The sequence below is a fragment of the Mandrillus leucophaeus genome, unplaced genomic scaffold (genome assembly GCF_000951045.1).
Source record: "Mandrillus leucophaeus isolate KB7577 unplaced genomic scaffold, Mleu.le_1.0 Scaffold16, whole genome shotgun sequence".
Taxonomy (NCBI): domain Eukaryota; kingdom Metazoa; phylum Chordata; class Mammalia; order Primates; family Cercopithecidae; genus Mandrillus; species Mandrillus leucophaeus.
In genome coordinates, this window is record NW_012101587.1 from 867,068 (window position 1) to 885,162 (window position 18,095).

Below are 18,095 nucleotides of genomic sequence, written 5' to 3' on the forward strand. Positions count from 1 at the left end.
TCTTCTCATCTACTCAGATTTTATGGAGTCAGTTTTGAAATTTGTTTCTCCAGAAACCAGTTATTTTACTGTCTTTGAAAACATAAGCATTTGATCTGTGTTTCATATTTCTTATAAACTTTTAAGCCTATTTCATATGTGTGAACTTAGTTTACATTCACTGTTTTGTATTTACTGTGTTTTGCCAATAATCTTCCCATTTCATTTAACCTTTCAAAGAGTCAGCTTTTGAATGACTGCTTACTCAATCATTATTTTTATGTTTTCCTTTACTTTTTCTTCCTCCCACTTTCCTTTGGTTCTGTTCTTCTTACTGATTTAGTTTGATGCCAAGTTAACATATGTTCATTTCTTTCTCTTGATGCACAGGGCATCTGGTGAGGGTGCCAGGCGCTCTCTGACATGTTGGCTGTGCTGCGGTGGGGCTGCCGTCCTGAGGTCACTGCTACTGCTGACCACATGTGAGAGGTGGATCCCTGCAAGAGCTACTCCCTGTTTCCCACGGAGACCACTTTGATCTCTGCCCTCTTTGCCACAGCTTCTTTGAGGTCATTATTTGCAGTCTTTGGTTGGACTGTATACTAAATGTGTTAGCTGCCAACAGGACAGACATGGGAAGAAGGTTGCTGAGGGGTGGATGGAAATTCTCGGGTGTGCGCCTCAGGAGCCGTCTCCACAGCAGCAGCTGACACGTGGCTGCAGTCCTCACATTCAGGTGGCGGGTGGAAGGTTGCAGTGGACATTTTTCCCTGTTTTCCTTGGATGCTATCAGGGATGGTGCAGGCAACCACAGAACACAATCTCCACCTACACGACCGGCCTTTCGTCAATTAGATTTTTCTTTACTCAGTTGGGAGCTCTCTAATAATCGTGCTTCCGACGCCATCACTTGATCTCTTTCAAAGCGATTGTGTCCGCATTCAATAAAAAACTGGCAGAGTAGTTTATCAAGTACCCCTTGTGTGCTTCTATATTAATATGGAATTAACTGCTGCCTGACATTATGATAGGAAGTAATCTCTGAAATGCAGAAAGACCAGAATTTAAAGGTTTAGTACATTTCAAATGACTATTTCTCTGATACTGAGCTGTTAGAAATTTCTAATAACGTGATTCTTGACAATACAAAGGCAAAAAATAATTAAGATGTGAATGGAAAAAAATATATGTAAGCGGGAACCTGAGCTGAATCTCATGCACAGGCTGCTTAGCAACACACTGAAGTAATCTCTACCACAGGCAATTTGTTTACACACTTGCACTTCTCCGTGCTAAATAACCACTCTGGGAAACAGACCCAAGAGTAGCATAGCCAGGAGTAATATCATATGAGAGAATACAAATTACGGGACAATTTTTATCATTAATAATTCTCTGTAATTCCATTATTCAGAAATTTCTGAGCTACTATTCTTAAAAGTTAGGGAGAAATTCCTTTATCATATTAGCCATTCACACAGGCAGCTGCCTGCTACACTGTAAATATACATTTTCTTACCATGCACTTTATACATCACAATTTAATCACTGAGATTTCATCATTTTTGATTGTGATTATAATCATCTTTATATTTTAATGGAATTATTAACATAAGATGCAATTTGATCATCTGAAAAAGCTGCTAATCAATATTCACAGACAGGCTATGTAGTATTTATTCTCTATCGGTCCTGAAGGTCACAGAGTGAAGGCTCTATGTCACTGACAATGATTTGCTCCTCACAAATATATTGACAAAACACCACAATTAGTCTTGCTTCAATAGGCACACACGATAAAATGAATTAAAAAATACAGCACGCCTCATGCATTAGTGCCTACTTCTGTAAACCCAAAAGCAATACTATTAATAACCCACTTGTGCTCTGTCATTAATTCTAGCTGATTCTTGCACACAAATACTGGAGTCAGGCAATGACAGCTACATTCTGAAATAACATTTAAATATGGAACTTACCAACGTGAGAAAACGCAGCCACAGAGGGGAAAAGAACGAGACCACTAAACAGCCAGGCTAGAGGAATAAGCAGTCATTGAGAATCACAGTCACTCTGTTTGGACCAAAAGAGGCCAGCGGTCTTCAAGGTTCCTTCCAGTCCATGCCTTCATCACTTGAGCTGACACCCTCTGCACTCGGAGGCCCTGCCCACCGAGCTTCTGTCCTTCTCCGAGGGCTCATGCCACCAGTTCGGTGCTAGTGTTCTGTGACTGCACTGGACATACGCCCGAACAGTTAAACAGAGCGGAATTTTAATTCTGTGAGGGAATTTCCAGAGGGCATTTAACGTTTGCTCAGCTGGAGCCTGCTATGCTGAGCCTGCGGAGACCAAGTGGTAGGCAAGCAGAACTTCCTACTCTTAGAGAAAATGAAATATTGATCACTTATTATAAGAAACAATGACCAGAGCATAAGTAGGTTCCACATTATGAATACAAAATCAGTTATTTACACTTTGACATCACCATCACGTCTATACCTTCAAGTATCGTATCACCAAACATACCACACAAGACACATCACACTTCAAGTGTTTAATTGCTTATGCCTCACATGACCTTTAAGGATTTAAAATTAATTTCTCAGAATTCACTTATTTGTATAACACAGATTCATCTAGGCACATGTGTAGGTAAGGTGAAAGATTGTGTCTGCTTTAGGAAAAATGAAAATCAAAGACTGCTTATTTCGTGAAGAACAGCAACTGTGTATCAGCGACTAAAACTAGGGCACTCTACTTACTAAACTCCATCCTTCCCAACGACCGAGATAACACAGCACCACAAACAGGGTTTAACAGGCTGGTGTGGGTGCACAGTGGGTGAAACTAGTTAAGACTCTCAAATGATAATGTTGCTTATTAACCATAGATGTTGTGATAGGTCAGAGCTGAGGTTAAACAGAAAACATCAATTGAACCATTTCCCTAAATAAAGCTCCAGGGTGCAATATTCTAAGCACTTTATTCGATAAAAAATGCTTTTAAAACGGTACTTTGGTGATCGGGAAACACTGCTATCATCCGTCAACCTAACTGCAGCCAAGTTCAATAAGCTAAATAATGAACCATTTAGCTGATTTTCCTGAGGCTTTAGGGACTTGCAAACATTGTATCAATAGAGCTCTTTAAAAATTATGATGAAGTCTATTGTTTTCATTTTCAGATTTAAAACACGTTTTAGGGATTTTTAAAAGGTTATTTAATGTTCTGCTATTTTTAATCATTGTCCAGTTTCCCAAGTAGAGACATTTAGACAAGTAAAAAAACTTAACTGTAAGGTTAGCAATGTCTATATTACAATTTCTCTAAATTCTTAATAATCTTGGAGTCAATGAAATCTCTATTGTGAATTCCCAATTTAAGATTCAAAAAGTATTATGACTTATATTAAAACTTAAAAATAAAAACTCCCAGATACTTTGAATAAAAAATGTGGAATAAGGTAATATGGTAAACATATAATACAGTATTTTTAAAACTTCAAATACAATTTTCTTTGGGAAAAATCTCTAGTCTAGGTTTCTCAGACTTATGATAGAAAAACACTTCTTTTTCAATGTATAATCACATGACATTTTTGAGAATTTCCAGACTGCCATAACAGAAAAAAACAATGCATTTAACCCTTTCTTGGTAGGAATAACGGGGGCTTGCCTCCTCCTACAGAGCAGTTGCTTGTGACCTGTGTTTGTCTCACAGCCCACGCTAGAATGCTAAAAAGACAGCAACTGATAAACCTTACAAGTCTCAACTCATCATCTTGTCGGTCGAGATGCCCAGATTTGCTTATGCCTCTTTGCTCAGATTTTCTATTACTAAATAAATAGATCTGACACATACACACATCCTAATTGCGAAAGTGGTTCTGAGTTTAGCTACACAGATTTTTACGTATCTATCAGTCAACACAGTCTATGAACTACAATAGGGCTGACGACTAAAGGAAGCTTAACAACCGTGCCCACTGACAGAACGGGGCAGGCAGCGGCATGCTGGCAGGGAGGAGGAGTGGAGCTCGGGTTTCCACATTTCCTCAAAGCTGAAAAACCCTGTACGATGATGACATTGTATTCTGGAACTTTTCAGAAATCTAATACTTCAACTGATCCCAATTTTCACAGACTTTGCCAATTATTTTCTGAAAAGAGAGAAGTGACAATGTGATTCACAGGAAGGAATTTAAGTTCTTCATCATAATTTCACATTTGTACCAAAAAGGCAAATACCATCTAAACTTTGGGACACGGCCTTGCTGCACTATAGGAAACCAGCTCCTACTTAAACTTCCAATAATATGGCTTTAAGAACCAATATTCCTACAGATGTGTTTTATTCCCCTCCTCCGCCTTGACCAGTAGCTCCCCGCACCATCTTTCCACACCGTCAAGGTTCGCTCAGCAGGCGGCGCTCCTGAGCCCCTGAAAAGAAGGCGGATGTGGCGCAAGGAAGATCAAGCCTGCTGCTGAAAACCTGCAATACACAGGCAGAGAGATACCCACCCAGAAGACACATGGGAATCCTGCGAGCCAATGGGCAGCTGGGGACCCCCGGCCGGGGGTGAGGGCAGCCAAGGGATGTCAAGCTAGGGACGAGCACAGAAGGAGCAAACGGGCGAGTGCTGGGACGCAGCTGCACACAAGCTTGGCACAGCTTTGTTGAACAAAATGCTTTGAAAAATTATAAAAGTAATGGAGTGACTACAGAAATTTCAAGTAGTAATATAACTGCATTCAGGAAAAACTAACTGATCCCTTTATGCCAGTCCACAGAAGGCACCACTCAATCCACATGTACCCACCATCACCAATTACTGATGTGTCCGGAAGAGCATCTGCATGGGGCAGTGGTCGAATCCAAGCAGGGAAGCCAAGCCCAGCATCTTGCGAAGGCGCGTGAGCAGACCGGTCTGAACACTGTGCATGGGGATCACTGGAGGGAAGGCAGCAGGCACACGGAGCTACTCAGAGAGGTCTTGGGAACAGAAGGCATTATGTGTTTGACAGCAAAAGCCTGACACGAGGGAAGGCTGCATGGCTGCGTGTAAGTGTGCCCGGTCACACCGGGCACGGAGATTCTCACGAAAGGCTCGATGAAACACAGAAGCTCCGGTGACGGTGACCGCGTGGTGACAGAGGAACGTGTACTGGCTGTGACGCAGGGCCGTGCCATCACAGCGGCATCACTGACACTTATCTAGAGACAGGAAGGCGGCGGGAGTGTGGAGAAGGATGGAAAGCCAACCTGCGATCCGCGGAGTCTGAGGGGAGATAAGTGATCTGTGTTCTCAACTTCCCATGTTTATAAAAACCACTTTCACCGTTTTCGCTACTTTTTCACCATCCTTTAGGTTCTTACCTGGCTAATGATGTGTCATAATTACTAAATTGGTCTAGTTTGTTTAGAGTAAGTTAGTATCTTGACTAAACAACAAAAAGAAAAATGCCTATGTAACTAAAGCTTTAAATAAGCAAGCTTGTTTTCCGAAGTCTAGCCGTGGCTTATACTTTGTCAAATACCATAAATCTGCGGGCGCATTTAGGCTTTCTTCTCCTGAGGTCACTGTATCAGGGGATGTTTATATCTGTCCCCCGGACAGCTTCAGCTGAGCCCCCTAAGAGTCACCACCACAAAAAGTGTACAGAAAATTTAAAACATTGGTGGAGGAGGGCCTCACATCCTCACATTCACCCTAGTTTATCAAACTTTAGTTACATAGGCATTTTTCTTTTTGTTGTTTAGTCAAGATACTAACTTACTCTAACCAAACTATACCAATTTAGTAATTATGACATGTCATTAGCCATGTAAGAACCTAAAGGATGGTGAAAAAGTAGCCAAAACGATGAAAGTGGTTTTTTTAAAAGTGGGAAGTTGAGAATATGGATCATTCACCTCAAGTCCTAAAAGTAAGTCAAAGGGAAAGATTTATAAAATGCAATGGTTCTCAATTGTGGGGTGCAACCTTTTAGATTTTCAAAATGGAGAAATGTCCAGCCCCAGCCCAGCATTTCTTTTTGTTTTTTATTTTATTTATATATATATATTTTTTGAGACTGAGTCTTGTTCTGTCACCCAGGCTTGAGTGTAGTGGCGTGATTTTGGCTCACTGCAACCTCAGCCTTCTGGGTTCAAGCAATTCTCCTGTCCCAACCTTCCAAGTAGCTGGGATTGCAGGAGCCTGCCACCACACCCGGCTAATTTTTTGTATTTTTGGTAGAGATGGGGTTTCGCCATGTTGGCCAGGCTGGCCTCAAACTTCTGACCTCAGGTGATCCACCTGCCTCGGCCTCCCAAAGTGCTGGGATGACAGGCATGAGCCACCACGCCCGGCCCCGGTCCAGCATTTCTGTAATAGGGGTGCTAGTGTGCATACATAAAAAGTTAAGTATTTTAAAAAAGAAGGAAACCCCTAGACGTCTACCTGATGTACAGACAAGTTTAAAAACCCCTTGCTTATGTGTGTATCTTTCCTTCCCAGGAAAGTGGTTCCCACATCTGCACACAGACATGAGATTTGCCTTCAGGACACGAGATCTAGTCCCATGATCCTGGAAGCCTGTGCCTCGTCAGGACACGGTCACAGCGAACACTCACGGAAAAAAGATGAATGACATTACTGGTTGTTTCCTGAGCCATAAAGTGGTAGAATTCTTCTGCCTCTAGAAGCCTAGACAAGAGACTCCTGCTTTGAGGCAATTTTAAAGTAAAAGTCGCTTGCCACCTTTGGTCAGCTCTGCAGACAGCATAGCTCCTCCTCAATTATCAACACACATTTATTCTGTTCTGTCTTCTTTGGGCTACAAATCGGTTCTAGTTATTACTCATAAGGCAATTTTCCAAACATTCTAAACTCATAGGTGTATATTCTGACTTCTTACTTAATTTTAATCAGCAAAATGACGATGCCCTTCCCAGCGCTGGAAATGCCGTACTATGCATGATCAGGTGCACACGCCAGCTCTGCTTCCTCATGGTGGCCACAGTCTGTCCCTATTCTCACCTTTCCACGGTAAGGACCTGAGTCTCTGCTGCAAGATGTATTATCACCAGAGAAAGAGGCTCTCTCATGCCCCTCTACTCTTCTTCCTGTCTCTTCTCCACGTGCCTCCCTGTCTGTCTGGCCCACCTGCTGATCAGCAAGAGGGGTTTTAGGCTCATATTTCCACTGTCTGTGGAATTAGAATTGAGCACCTTTCATATCCATACATTCAGAAATTGAACGACTATCCTAACACTTTCTAAGATACAAATTTTAGTTTTTTAACCTATGAATTTGCTTTGTCTTTGTTTAGAATCTTAATTTTCTACTCGTTCAATAGTCATGGAACCTACACTCACTCTGCATCTTCTTTTGTTTAAATAGCTTTGTGGAGACACTATTCACCCACTTAAAATGTACAATTTAATTGATTTTAGCATATTCACAGAGTTGTGTAACCAACATGATAATCTATTTTAAAACATTTTCATCCCCCTAAGAAAAACCTTCTACTTGCTAAAGGTCACTCCTCAGCCCTTGACCTTTTACCTGCTGGGGATCACTCCACAACCCCTGACCTTGTACCTGCCAGGGATCACTCCTCCCCTGATCTTCCATCTGCCGGAGATCATTCCTCTCATGACCTTCTACCTGCCGGGGATCACTCCTCCCCTGACCTTCTACCTGCCGGGGATCACTCCTCCACCCCTGACTTTCTACCTGCCGGGGATCACTCCTCCACCCCTGACTTTCTACCTGCCGGGGATCACTCCTCCACCCCTGACCTTCTACCTGCCGGGGATCACTCCTCCACCCCTGACCTTCTACCTGCCGGGGATCACTCCTCCCCTGACCTTCTACCTGCCGGGGATCACTCCTCCCCTGACCTTCTACCTGCCGGGGATCACTCCTCCCCTGACCTTCTACCTGCCAGGAATCACTCCTCAGACCCTGGCACGTGCTGCTCTGATGTCTCCATGGGTCTGTCTGCTCTGGACGTGTCATGGCAATGAAATCACATAGGTCTGCTGGTTGCCTTCTGCACCTGCCTTCTTTCACTGAGCAAAAGGTTTCAAAAGTGCTTCAACGCCGTCACAGACACGGCTCCTTCCTGCCATTTGTGACTGGATGATGCTCCATGTGTGCGAACAGACCCCATTTTATTGATTGATTGATAGCTGATAGACATTTGGGCTGCCTGCACTTCCCGGCTCTAACACTGCTGTGAACATTAACATACGGGTCTTTGTTCTCATGTCTTTCGGGTGTACACCAAGGAGTGGAATTGTGGGGCATATGGTAATTCCATGTTTAATTGTTTCAGGAACACCCAGACTGTTCTCTAGAGTGGCTGCGCACTGTTCCAATCCCACTCGCAGTGCACGAAGGTTCCAATTCCTCTGCGTCCTCTCAGCACCTGCTATGGTCTGTCTTTTTGATTCCTGTTATCCTGGTGGGTGTGAAGTTGCGTCTTGTCTCTCGGCTGAGATTCTATTCCATTATGGGGGGGACGATGGCGCTCTTTTGTAATAAACTCATCAACCAGAACCACCAGACTCCTCTCTTAAAAACATTAGATCTGATTTTTCTTTTTATTTTCACTGAAGGTACCCCCACCACCAATTATTTATGTATATGACACAGTTTTACAAAGTATCGGAAGATACTAGTTTGTTTACAGTGCTTCTGTGGTTGGCTTGATTACGGAACTATCTCAAGAACCTTGAAGGGACAAAGTGTATATAAAACTGTATATAAAATATACTAAGACATTAATTAAACAAATTTGATAATGATTTTACTTATCTAAAAATCAAAGAATGATGTAAAGTTAGAAATAACTAATTTACCATGTTTAAGATCTTACCATTTCTGTAGGTTTTGGAAATTTACATTCCGATTTTCTTTTGAAATAAATGCCCTGTATCGAAAATCTGGCAAAATATGTGTAAATTTAATATGGAAACCTGATGATTCAATTTGGACACGGAATCCAAAAAACTGGATGATGTAGCCATCCCAGTCCCAAACTTCAACAGTTTTATAACATGCAGCTTTGACACAAATTAGTTTATGGAATCAGTAAACCTCGCTGGCATTTCTCATGCTGTTCCCTGTGACCAGCCCTGGGTGTTCTGGGATGTGCCGAGACGCGCCGGCCGCAGGTCTGCATCTGCAAGGCCCAGGCTACGTCAGAGGCTACATGCTGGAATGAGTTGGGCAGTTTTCAACCTACAGCTAAAACATACATTAAAGCTACGGTAAACTGCTCCTCTATATTCCCCACCCCAGAAAGAATGAATCCTCATGACTTTTGAGTCCAAATGGAATGCACAAGCTCCCACGGTTTTGTGCTCTGACTGACCTCATCGGGGCTGGAAGCCTGGTAGGTGCGGTTCTCATCACTGAAGTCTTGGTCAGCCTCTGCGAACTCAGTCTCCCCAGTAACGCCGGCCCGAGACTCATACACAGGGGTCACGTTGTGACACAGCACGATGGCTTTCACGGCTTCATGGATGCGACTGCTGACACTTTTCCTAACTTTGGGAGCTGAAGATTGGGCTTTTCTTGGTGGAGTTGAACCAGTATTGTTTCCACCAGCTTGAGACTGCATCTTTAGAATATGAAACGTCACGTAATTAAAGATAGAGCAAAGAGATCTCGTTAACATGGAATTATTAACATCTATGATTTTTAGAAGTGAAGTAGCTAGAAATAAGTAGCCTCGTTTGATTCTGATTATCTCCAAGAAAGCACTGATTAATGAGTTATATTTTTAAGCCTAGTACTATGAAGCGCTTTGATACATCCAGGTTGTCAAATACACCAAAATATTCACTATACTACTCAAAAATCTGATAACTTGTTTTGACTGTATTCATTTCAACAACGGCAATGATTTGCTACGTCATTAACCCCTATTTATTCATGACTTCTAAAAGCAGAGTCAGTTAAAGAACAAAATGAAATGGTATACTTACAACTGCTTTCAGCTTTCTTTAAATAGTGTTGTACATAAAATTGTATAAAGCTAAAAGCAGGACAATATTTTTAAGAATCTTCCCTTAATACCATAAATTAATCCTGCTTTCAGTAGTCTCAGTTTAGACAGTCCAGTTTTGTGGATAATAACAACCAAATACAATCCTAAGTTGCATTCAGAGGAAAAACGACCCCGTGTCTTATCTCGGAATCCTGCTCTCTCAAAGCAAGTCCTCATTTAGGGCTTATGTCTGTCCCTGGCTCTCCTCAGCCTCAGCCATGTTTAAGAGGTTTCACGGCACCACCGAAGTGATAACTTTTTATTATTCACCTCCTATGTGGTGGAGGGTGTCAGAGGGCACTCCCCCTGACCCGAACAGGGCGTCAAACGTTTCTTCAGTTAACTTCGGAGTAACTCATGACAATCCTCCTTAGAAACCAAGACTCTCACGTTTGGACGGAGTGCACAGATCCAATGAACTGTGAATCTCCTGCCCATCAAATTACAGTGGTGCCGAATGAAGGGTTTAACTTTCTGCTCAGCTGGTGCTGCCTTTCAGTGAGGACCCAGCCCATCTGCGCCTGCTCACGCTACTGCGGGACAGCAAACTCAGCTGGCTCCCTCCTTCCAAACTATGTGATGTTTGCTGATGCCTGTACAATTTAATTTCACACAAATTCCATGAAAGATTATGCCCTCTATCACCAAATGCCTCCAGTGGGGAAATATAATCAGGTTATAAGAGATTTGTGTTGCACGGCAGTGGACCTACTAGACTCCTGTCGTCTTAGTAATAAAACAGAATACCAATAGAGAATCAGACCAATTTCACATAAGAAGTACTGTCTCTTCAGCTAACAGAAGCTTTCAGCAAAAATGATTTTTAAAAGTTCTCTTAGGTGGAAGCACAATATTTACTGTGTTTATATAATGATGCTTCATCTTTTCTGCTTTTAATTTTTCCTAATAACTTATTTGAAGCTATTAAAATTACATTCACAGATAATAATTTTTAAAAAGCAGATCTCATCTGGTACTATTTCAATGTAGAAATAGATTCCTGGGAGAAACTGTACTCCTTCTCCTTTAAAGATTTTTCTTCTATTAATAAATATCCTAGGTTACAAATATTCTGTATCTAAATGAATTACATCCAAAATAATAATGTGTTTGGCTGTGTATACATATGTTTGTTTGCTTATGTGTGTGGATAAACATTCCATATGCTAAATATATACACATATGAGACTTCTTCCATTTGACAGCATGCCAACAGTAAAGCTTATGCCAGACTGCTAGCAAGCATACAAGAAAGAGAAGGTTTTCAAAAACCTGAATACAATGCTGACCACTGCATGCTACTCTGGAGTTGTCAAGAGTGGAAACGCTGCAATGGGAAAGTGTCATTTAGTCTAGTCTCTGCAAAAATCAAGTTTGAAACAAATTACTGTTTGTTTCAAAAAGTCTCCTAGACTCCACAGCTGACATCGCTGAGTGGCCTCTGCAAGTCTGGGCAGTAGTGCCGTCAACGCTGGGAACTGTCACCCCCCAAGGCGAGCTGTGTACACTTTTGAACCTGATAGGCCTTAGCTCGTTATTATGTGTATTACCGTATTCAAAATAAATCAACAAACAAGCAGAAAAAGGGCCTCAGGAGGTGTAAATTCCAGACGCACACTGCAGCCTTGTCTGCTGGTCTCTTAAATTGATTCTCTCAGATCTCCAGGTTTGATGACACTGAATCAGTGACTTCTAATTATGACAGGCACAAAAAAAAGAATGCAAATGAATGACAAGGAAACACTCCTCGGGGCCAGGGCTGTGCTCCACGTGGTGGCTCTGAGGTGCCTACTGCCGGAACGCGGCTGTTAGGATGACTTGGGGCCCTGGACAGACTCTGTACACAACCCACTGCCTATAAAATCTCCGGCAAGTGCTACAGCCTCTAGGCTAAATCCTGCTTTAAAAGCAAATACAGGCTGAGTATCCCTGATCCAAAAATCTAAAATCGGAAATGTTCCAAAACTCAAAGCTTTGTGAACGCCATTGATGCTCAAAGGGATGTTCGGATAAGGGATGTTCAACCAGTAAGGATAATGCAAATATTCCAAATCTGAAAAAAAATCCAGAATCCAAAACACTTCTGGTCCTAAGCATTTTAAATAAGGGATACTCAACCTCTAATTCCTGTTCTCAGAACTTCAGAGAGCTTTGGCCCCAATGAAAGGCAGAGTCCTTATCTATTAGGGGCACATAATAAATATTTACAGGTGAAAGAATGTGGTATTTGAGCTCCATGTCGTAATATAATAATAATGAAGAACACCTACAGATGAAACATCACCACCTGGGCACTGATGACAGGAAGGTGAGTGACAGATATGAGGTTCCCAACACTACGGTGTCTACTTTTGTCCACTGAAAAGGCAAAAAAAAGAATTTACCTTTAAAAATATGAGAATGTTTTATTATAGAGAAAAACAGGACTGTTAGAAAACACATTGATGTAGTATCCTACTGAATATTCTTCAAATACAATGTTTACTGAATAATTTTTTTACAAATAACTCACTAGTAAAATGTAATATGAATAAACGACTTAAGCACACTATGCCTTCTACGATTTCACTCATGTAGAAATGCTCATCAAAGACGATTTCCTGATTCGTATATTCGAACGGATGACTGAAGTAGCAGGATGTTAAGACCACCGAGAAGTGTGCTAATTCACAGATGGGAACACACGAGGCTGGGGTGGACTCATGGCACGGGATGTGTGTGGAAGCAGATCCCATACAGGAGGAACCCACTTACCTGTGAGTAGGAGTCCCTGACATGGCTCTGGATCTCATCCATTGTGTCGGCTCCATAGGACACGGTGCCCAGGTGGAGCCGCTTAAATACCATTTCATTCTGGGTGAGGGTTCCTAGGATAAAGCGGACAACAGCAAACACATTAATGCAGGAGGCCTCGGGGAAGGCCCAGCTTTCCTACTGCACACACTGCACACCCATGTGCTGAAGCAGCTGGGATGCCCGACGGTATAATACAAAGTAGCATTAAGATTGTTACTTGCTACTATTTTCATTTTAACAGGAAGAACAAGATATTTTCTCCCTAGCATGTCAAGGTACTCTTACAACATTTTTGTGGGTTTTTTTTCTTTTTTTTTTTTTTTTTTGAGACTGGGTCTCACTGTGTTGTCCAGGCTTGAGTGCAGTGGCATTACCACAGCTCACTGCAGCCTCCACCTCCTGGGCTCAACTGATCCTCCTGCCTCAGCCTCCCGAATAGCTGGGACTACAGGTGCACGACACCACACCCAGCTAATGTTTTTGTTTTTTGTAGAGGCAGGGACTCCCTACGTTGCCCAGCCTGGTCTCAAACGATCCTTCTTCTGTCTTGGCCTCCCAAAGTGTTGTGATTACAGACGTGGGCCACTGTGCACCCAGCCTCTAACAACGTTTAATAATGGGAAGGACTCCAGTTATACGAAGAAAGTCCAGTCATTACCTTTCAGCTCAGAGCTGTTATTTGGAACAAATGCAACTTTTGCCTGTTCTGAAAGAGGCAGGCATAAAACTAGAAAACTGAGTCACCACCTTTATAATTACAATATAGAACACTGCCTGAAAAAGACATCAACGTGCCCCAAATGAGGGTGTCCATTAATTTTTTTAAAAAATCTACTTCAAAAAATTAGGTCTTTTTAGCTGAACAGAAACGGATATTTCAGATGTGTTTAATCCTTAGCATCTATGTGCATCCCTTGGAATGACAGACAGGAGGTCTGTGAAACAGACGGCTTTTCTTTAGTATTTTCCAAATACTGGGTTATCTGAATGTGCCTCCCCAATGCCTGCTCCTCAGTGGACCAAGGCAGAAGGACCACAGTGCTTACTTAGGAGGACTGCCAGAAAAGTTGGGCCATGTATTAGGTGACAAAGAGATCTCACTTAACCTAAAAATACACATATTATATATGCATGTTTTATTTATTTGGCTTTATAGAAGCAAAGTAGCACAGGGAAGCTCAAATACCCTCTGGATATGTATGTGGCGAGCTGCCATGCGTGGTGCTTCCACCTTGCCCCAGAGGTGGGCAGGGTGGTGTCTGCACTTAGATCACAATGTGCTGTGATGCTGCGTGGTGCTTTTCACCTTGTCCCTTGTCCTACGGAGAGTGGATTCTGCATTTATTTCACAACATGCTGCAATGTGGTGCTTTCACCTTGTCCCTTGTCCTGGGAGCAGGGCGGGGGTTCTGTACTTATTTCACAGCACATCCAAGAAGGGTTATCCACGGAGACTGACGACATTATAAATCTGAGTATGAACAATGACACAGCCAATCGATTGCAATAAAAGTTGGACTTTCCACATGGTTGCAAAACATCCATTAAAATATTCACTCATTTTTATGTTCTTTGGCATGCGTGGTACTGGAATATAACCCAAACCATTTTCCTGTCTATGGTACCCTCTAATGGCATGAGGATTAGAGCACAGAGTTAATCCCAAGACATCAGTTAGAATCACAGTACAACAGGTCACCTGGCTCAGAGCCTTCCATCAGGACACAGCACTTACTTTAAAAGAGAAGGAAAATACAGCTTACAATTACTATTTTTAGAGATTGTTTTGATAAATTCTCTTGAGAGATATAATAAAGTTTTAGAAATTCCAAATAGCAGCTAACTATCTACCTGAGATACCTGTCAGTTTTATAGATTTTGCCTTCCACAACGTTTTATGAAGCACCTTTAAACTGGCTGTGCTCTGTGTACCTTGAAAAAATGTCTCCAAGTTTCATAAATCTAAGTGGAAACAAAATCATCAAAATTACATGACAGGTAGTTTAAACCTTTTTATTTTGTCACGCTACCCTTGTTAAATAAGTATAATTAAAATACTAGGCTATATTAAATAATGCAGTTAGCAGCAATTTGGTCTCCGAATAACATAATGAAGTTCTACAAGTGCTTTATATTTTTGTTTGTTTGTTTTCTGAGACAAAGTCTCACTCTGTTGCCCAGGCTGGAATGCAGTGGCATGATCTCGGCTCACTGCAACCTCTGCCTCCCGGGGTTCAAGTGATTCTCCTGCCTCAGTCTCCCTAGTAGCTGGGATTACAGACGTGCGCCACCACGCCCGGCTAAATTTTGTATTTTTAGTAGAGCCGGGGTTTCACCATGTTGGCCAGGCTGGTCTGGAACTCCTGACCTCAGGTCATCTGTCCGCCTTGGCCTCCCAAACTGCTGGGATAACAGGCATGAGTCACCACACCTGGCCTATGAGTGCTTTAAATAGCAAAAATGTGAGATGAAAAATGATAGTTATATCATTGCCAACAGTTAAAAGATAATGAAACCTTCCATTAATTCATATTAGGGTAACTACAAAGTTTACCTCTATTATGTGTGCCTAAGTAAGCAGCTCTCTGAAAAATTATTTAACAAATGTGCTAAATTAAAAACATGTTATATAGCAGATTGAGATAACAAAAGTATTTCCTTTAGACTTTTTTTTCTTACACTGAGTGTGAAGCATGATAATTTAGGATGGGGAATCGTAATGAGGCATAAATCCTATGCAATTTGTAAACAGGACTATGATTAACGCCACTTTTTAAAATCCAACCTTTTTATTACGAACCATTGCATATGTAAAGTTAAAAGAATATTATAATGAACACCTGTATAGCTCTTACCAAGAATGAACAATTATTTCTTTAGGATTTTAAACGACTTTATCCAAGTACACAAAGAACCCTAAAGAAAAAAATAGCATTTCATTTTCCATCCAGTCCTCGCTCGGCATGTTTGTTGGGCAGCTGTGACAGGCTCTGGGTGTGGAGTCAGCTGCAAGTGCAGAAGTTCCACTGGGATGTGAGGTGCTGTTGTCCACGGCCTCCCAGCCCCTGGCTCAAGTCTCAGTGTCCTCACAAACAGGTTTGTGTCCTCACTGCAACCACATGCAACCCACAGCCCAACCTCGCTCTCCCTCAACAGCCTACACCTCTCTGTCCCTCAGCACCCGCTGAGACATCCGAAAGAAGCCTGTCTGGCCCCTCTGGCCTCTCCCGACAGGCACCTTCCCCGAGAAGGGCAAGGCCTCCCACTCAGCCTCCTCACTGTGCAAGCACTGCAGGGTGGTCCAAGGATGACATGAGGGCACCCAGGTGACACGCCTGACCCAATCAGTCCTGGATAAATGGGAGCTGCTCTTCCGCAGCCACCATCACCACCACCATCCTTTCCTCACTTTCTGGATTCAACCACCTCCCAAACGTTCTCATCCTCTTAATCCCACCTCAGACACGGAGTGAGCTCCTCCTGAAGCGCCTTCGCTCTGCCCTCTCCCCACGCGTCCTGACTGCCGCCTCTTCCGTGGCTTCCTGAGCTCAGCTCCAACATTCTTTAACCTATCTTCCCAGCAATGCTATTTCGGAAGACAAACACCTCCTCATTCTAGTGCACTGCTTTTAGTGACCACCCGTGCCTTGCCACTGCTTACAAATCTACGCATCCACTCCTAAGACGGAGACAAGGCTCTGCACAGCCCGGCCTACAGCTGCTCCTCGTGGCCCAGCACAGGGCTCCGGAGAGCTGCCCGTGTGCAGCAGGAGCTACAGTGCTCCAGACAGTGATTCCCACATTCCCATAAATATCAACTTAACTGAGAATTTGTGTATTCTCATGAAAAGGCATCACTACCCATTGAGCTTGGGAGTAGATAACCCTGGGTCCAAATCCTGCTGTAACCTGCAGGCCTCAGAACTTCATAAGAGTTGATTTAAGCTCTCCAAGCCTCAGTTTATTCACCTGTAAAATATGGAATACACCTCATATGTTGCATGGATACTGCAAAAAATGATAAGACAAGGCACAAAGTGCCCCAAACACAAAGAGGGTGAGGGCGCCTTTCCTAAAGCACCCCACAGCATAATGGGGAGAGAGACTGCAAGAGATCACGCTACTGAGAGGCACTAATGCAGGGTCTGCGAGGTGCAGTCACAGGAGACCGCAGAGGGGGGCAGGGACTGCTCCCAGGAGTGGTGGCATCTGACCTGTGGCTTGAAGGATATGAATTTACTAACGGTTTCCACAGGAGAAGCGCTCCAGGAAGAGGGAGCTGTATGTTCTTGGCTCGCACATGGGTCTGGGAGCAAAGACAAATGCCTGTGAATGGAAAAGACACACTCAGGAGAAGGGGCTGGAGAGGGAGGAGTGGGCTAGGAGCTCTCTAGGTCCCATTAGGGGAGCACCGTAAAGCAGAGTCTCCCGTCCACCAAGAGGGCATACAGAGCCAGGCTCAGGAGTCCTGGCTTCATTCTGGATGGACCCCATCCAGGTAACAGAGTTAACTGAGGCATTATTCTAAGGACAGAGTGGCGGGGGTCAAATGTAGGGGAGAGAGCTGGTATCGAAGTCTAAGTGAAGGATGATGTGGCAGCAGGCATCAAGATAGAAAGGAAGAGGCAAATGCATGAAATCTTCAGAAGTCTAGAAAAGAGCATCGACTGGGCTTGGGAACCGAATGTGGAGCTCTGGATCCGAGACCTCGAAGAGCGGCTCAGGCTGACTGCCTTGCTCAGCGAGGCCGGCCCTCAACAAGAAACAGGAATTAAGAAAGTAGACAGCTTTGGGAGAAGGGGAGAAGACACAGGTGGTGAGTATGAAGTGGCTATGGGACAGCCACTCTGCCTCTTGCGAAGGAGGAACGTCTTTCCTCATACAGATGTTCTGTTCCCATATCCTCTTTGGTGCAACGCCATTTTCTAGGTTCTGTGTCCATTGAAATATCCCCCAATACCACACAGTCTTGAGGACTGCAGCTTATTTAAGTCTTCAAATCTGGTAATGAGTCCTCCAACTTTCTTCTTTGTCAAAATCACTTTAGCTATCCTGCTCCTTTGCCTTAAAAACAAATTCAGAAATAATCTTACCTACAAAACAAATCTTGATAGAAACTGAATTAAACCTGAATATCGAAAAGAGAAGTGACATTTTTAGTGTGTGGAGACTTTAGGTCCATGAGCAAACTCACTCTCTCCGTTTATTTCGGTCTGTTTTGGTTCCTTTCATGAGTGTTACGTAGTTTTCAGCCCACAAGTCCCACACATTATATAT

General features: G+C 43.0%; 1 protein-coding gene across 1 annotated transcript in view; it reads right to left on the reverse strand.

The window, feature by feature from the left end:
* The window catches only part of ATP9B (ATPase, class II, type 9B), a 305,353-nt gene that overhangs the window by 84,731 nt on the left and 202,527 nt on the right, over window positions 1–18,095 (reverse strand). The window contains exons 14-15 of the mRNA XM_011975874.1: window positions 12,777–12,889; window positions 9,345–9,593 (exon numbers count right to left, since the gene is read on the reverse strand). Of these exons, the coding sequence (XP_011831264.1) occupies window positions 9,345–9,593; window positions 12,777–12,889 (362 nt within the window). The remainder of the gene's footprint in view (window positions 1–9,344; window positions 9,594–12,776; window positions 12,890–18,095) is intronic.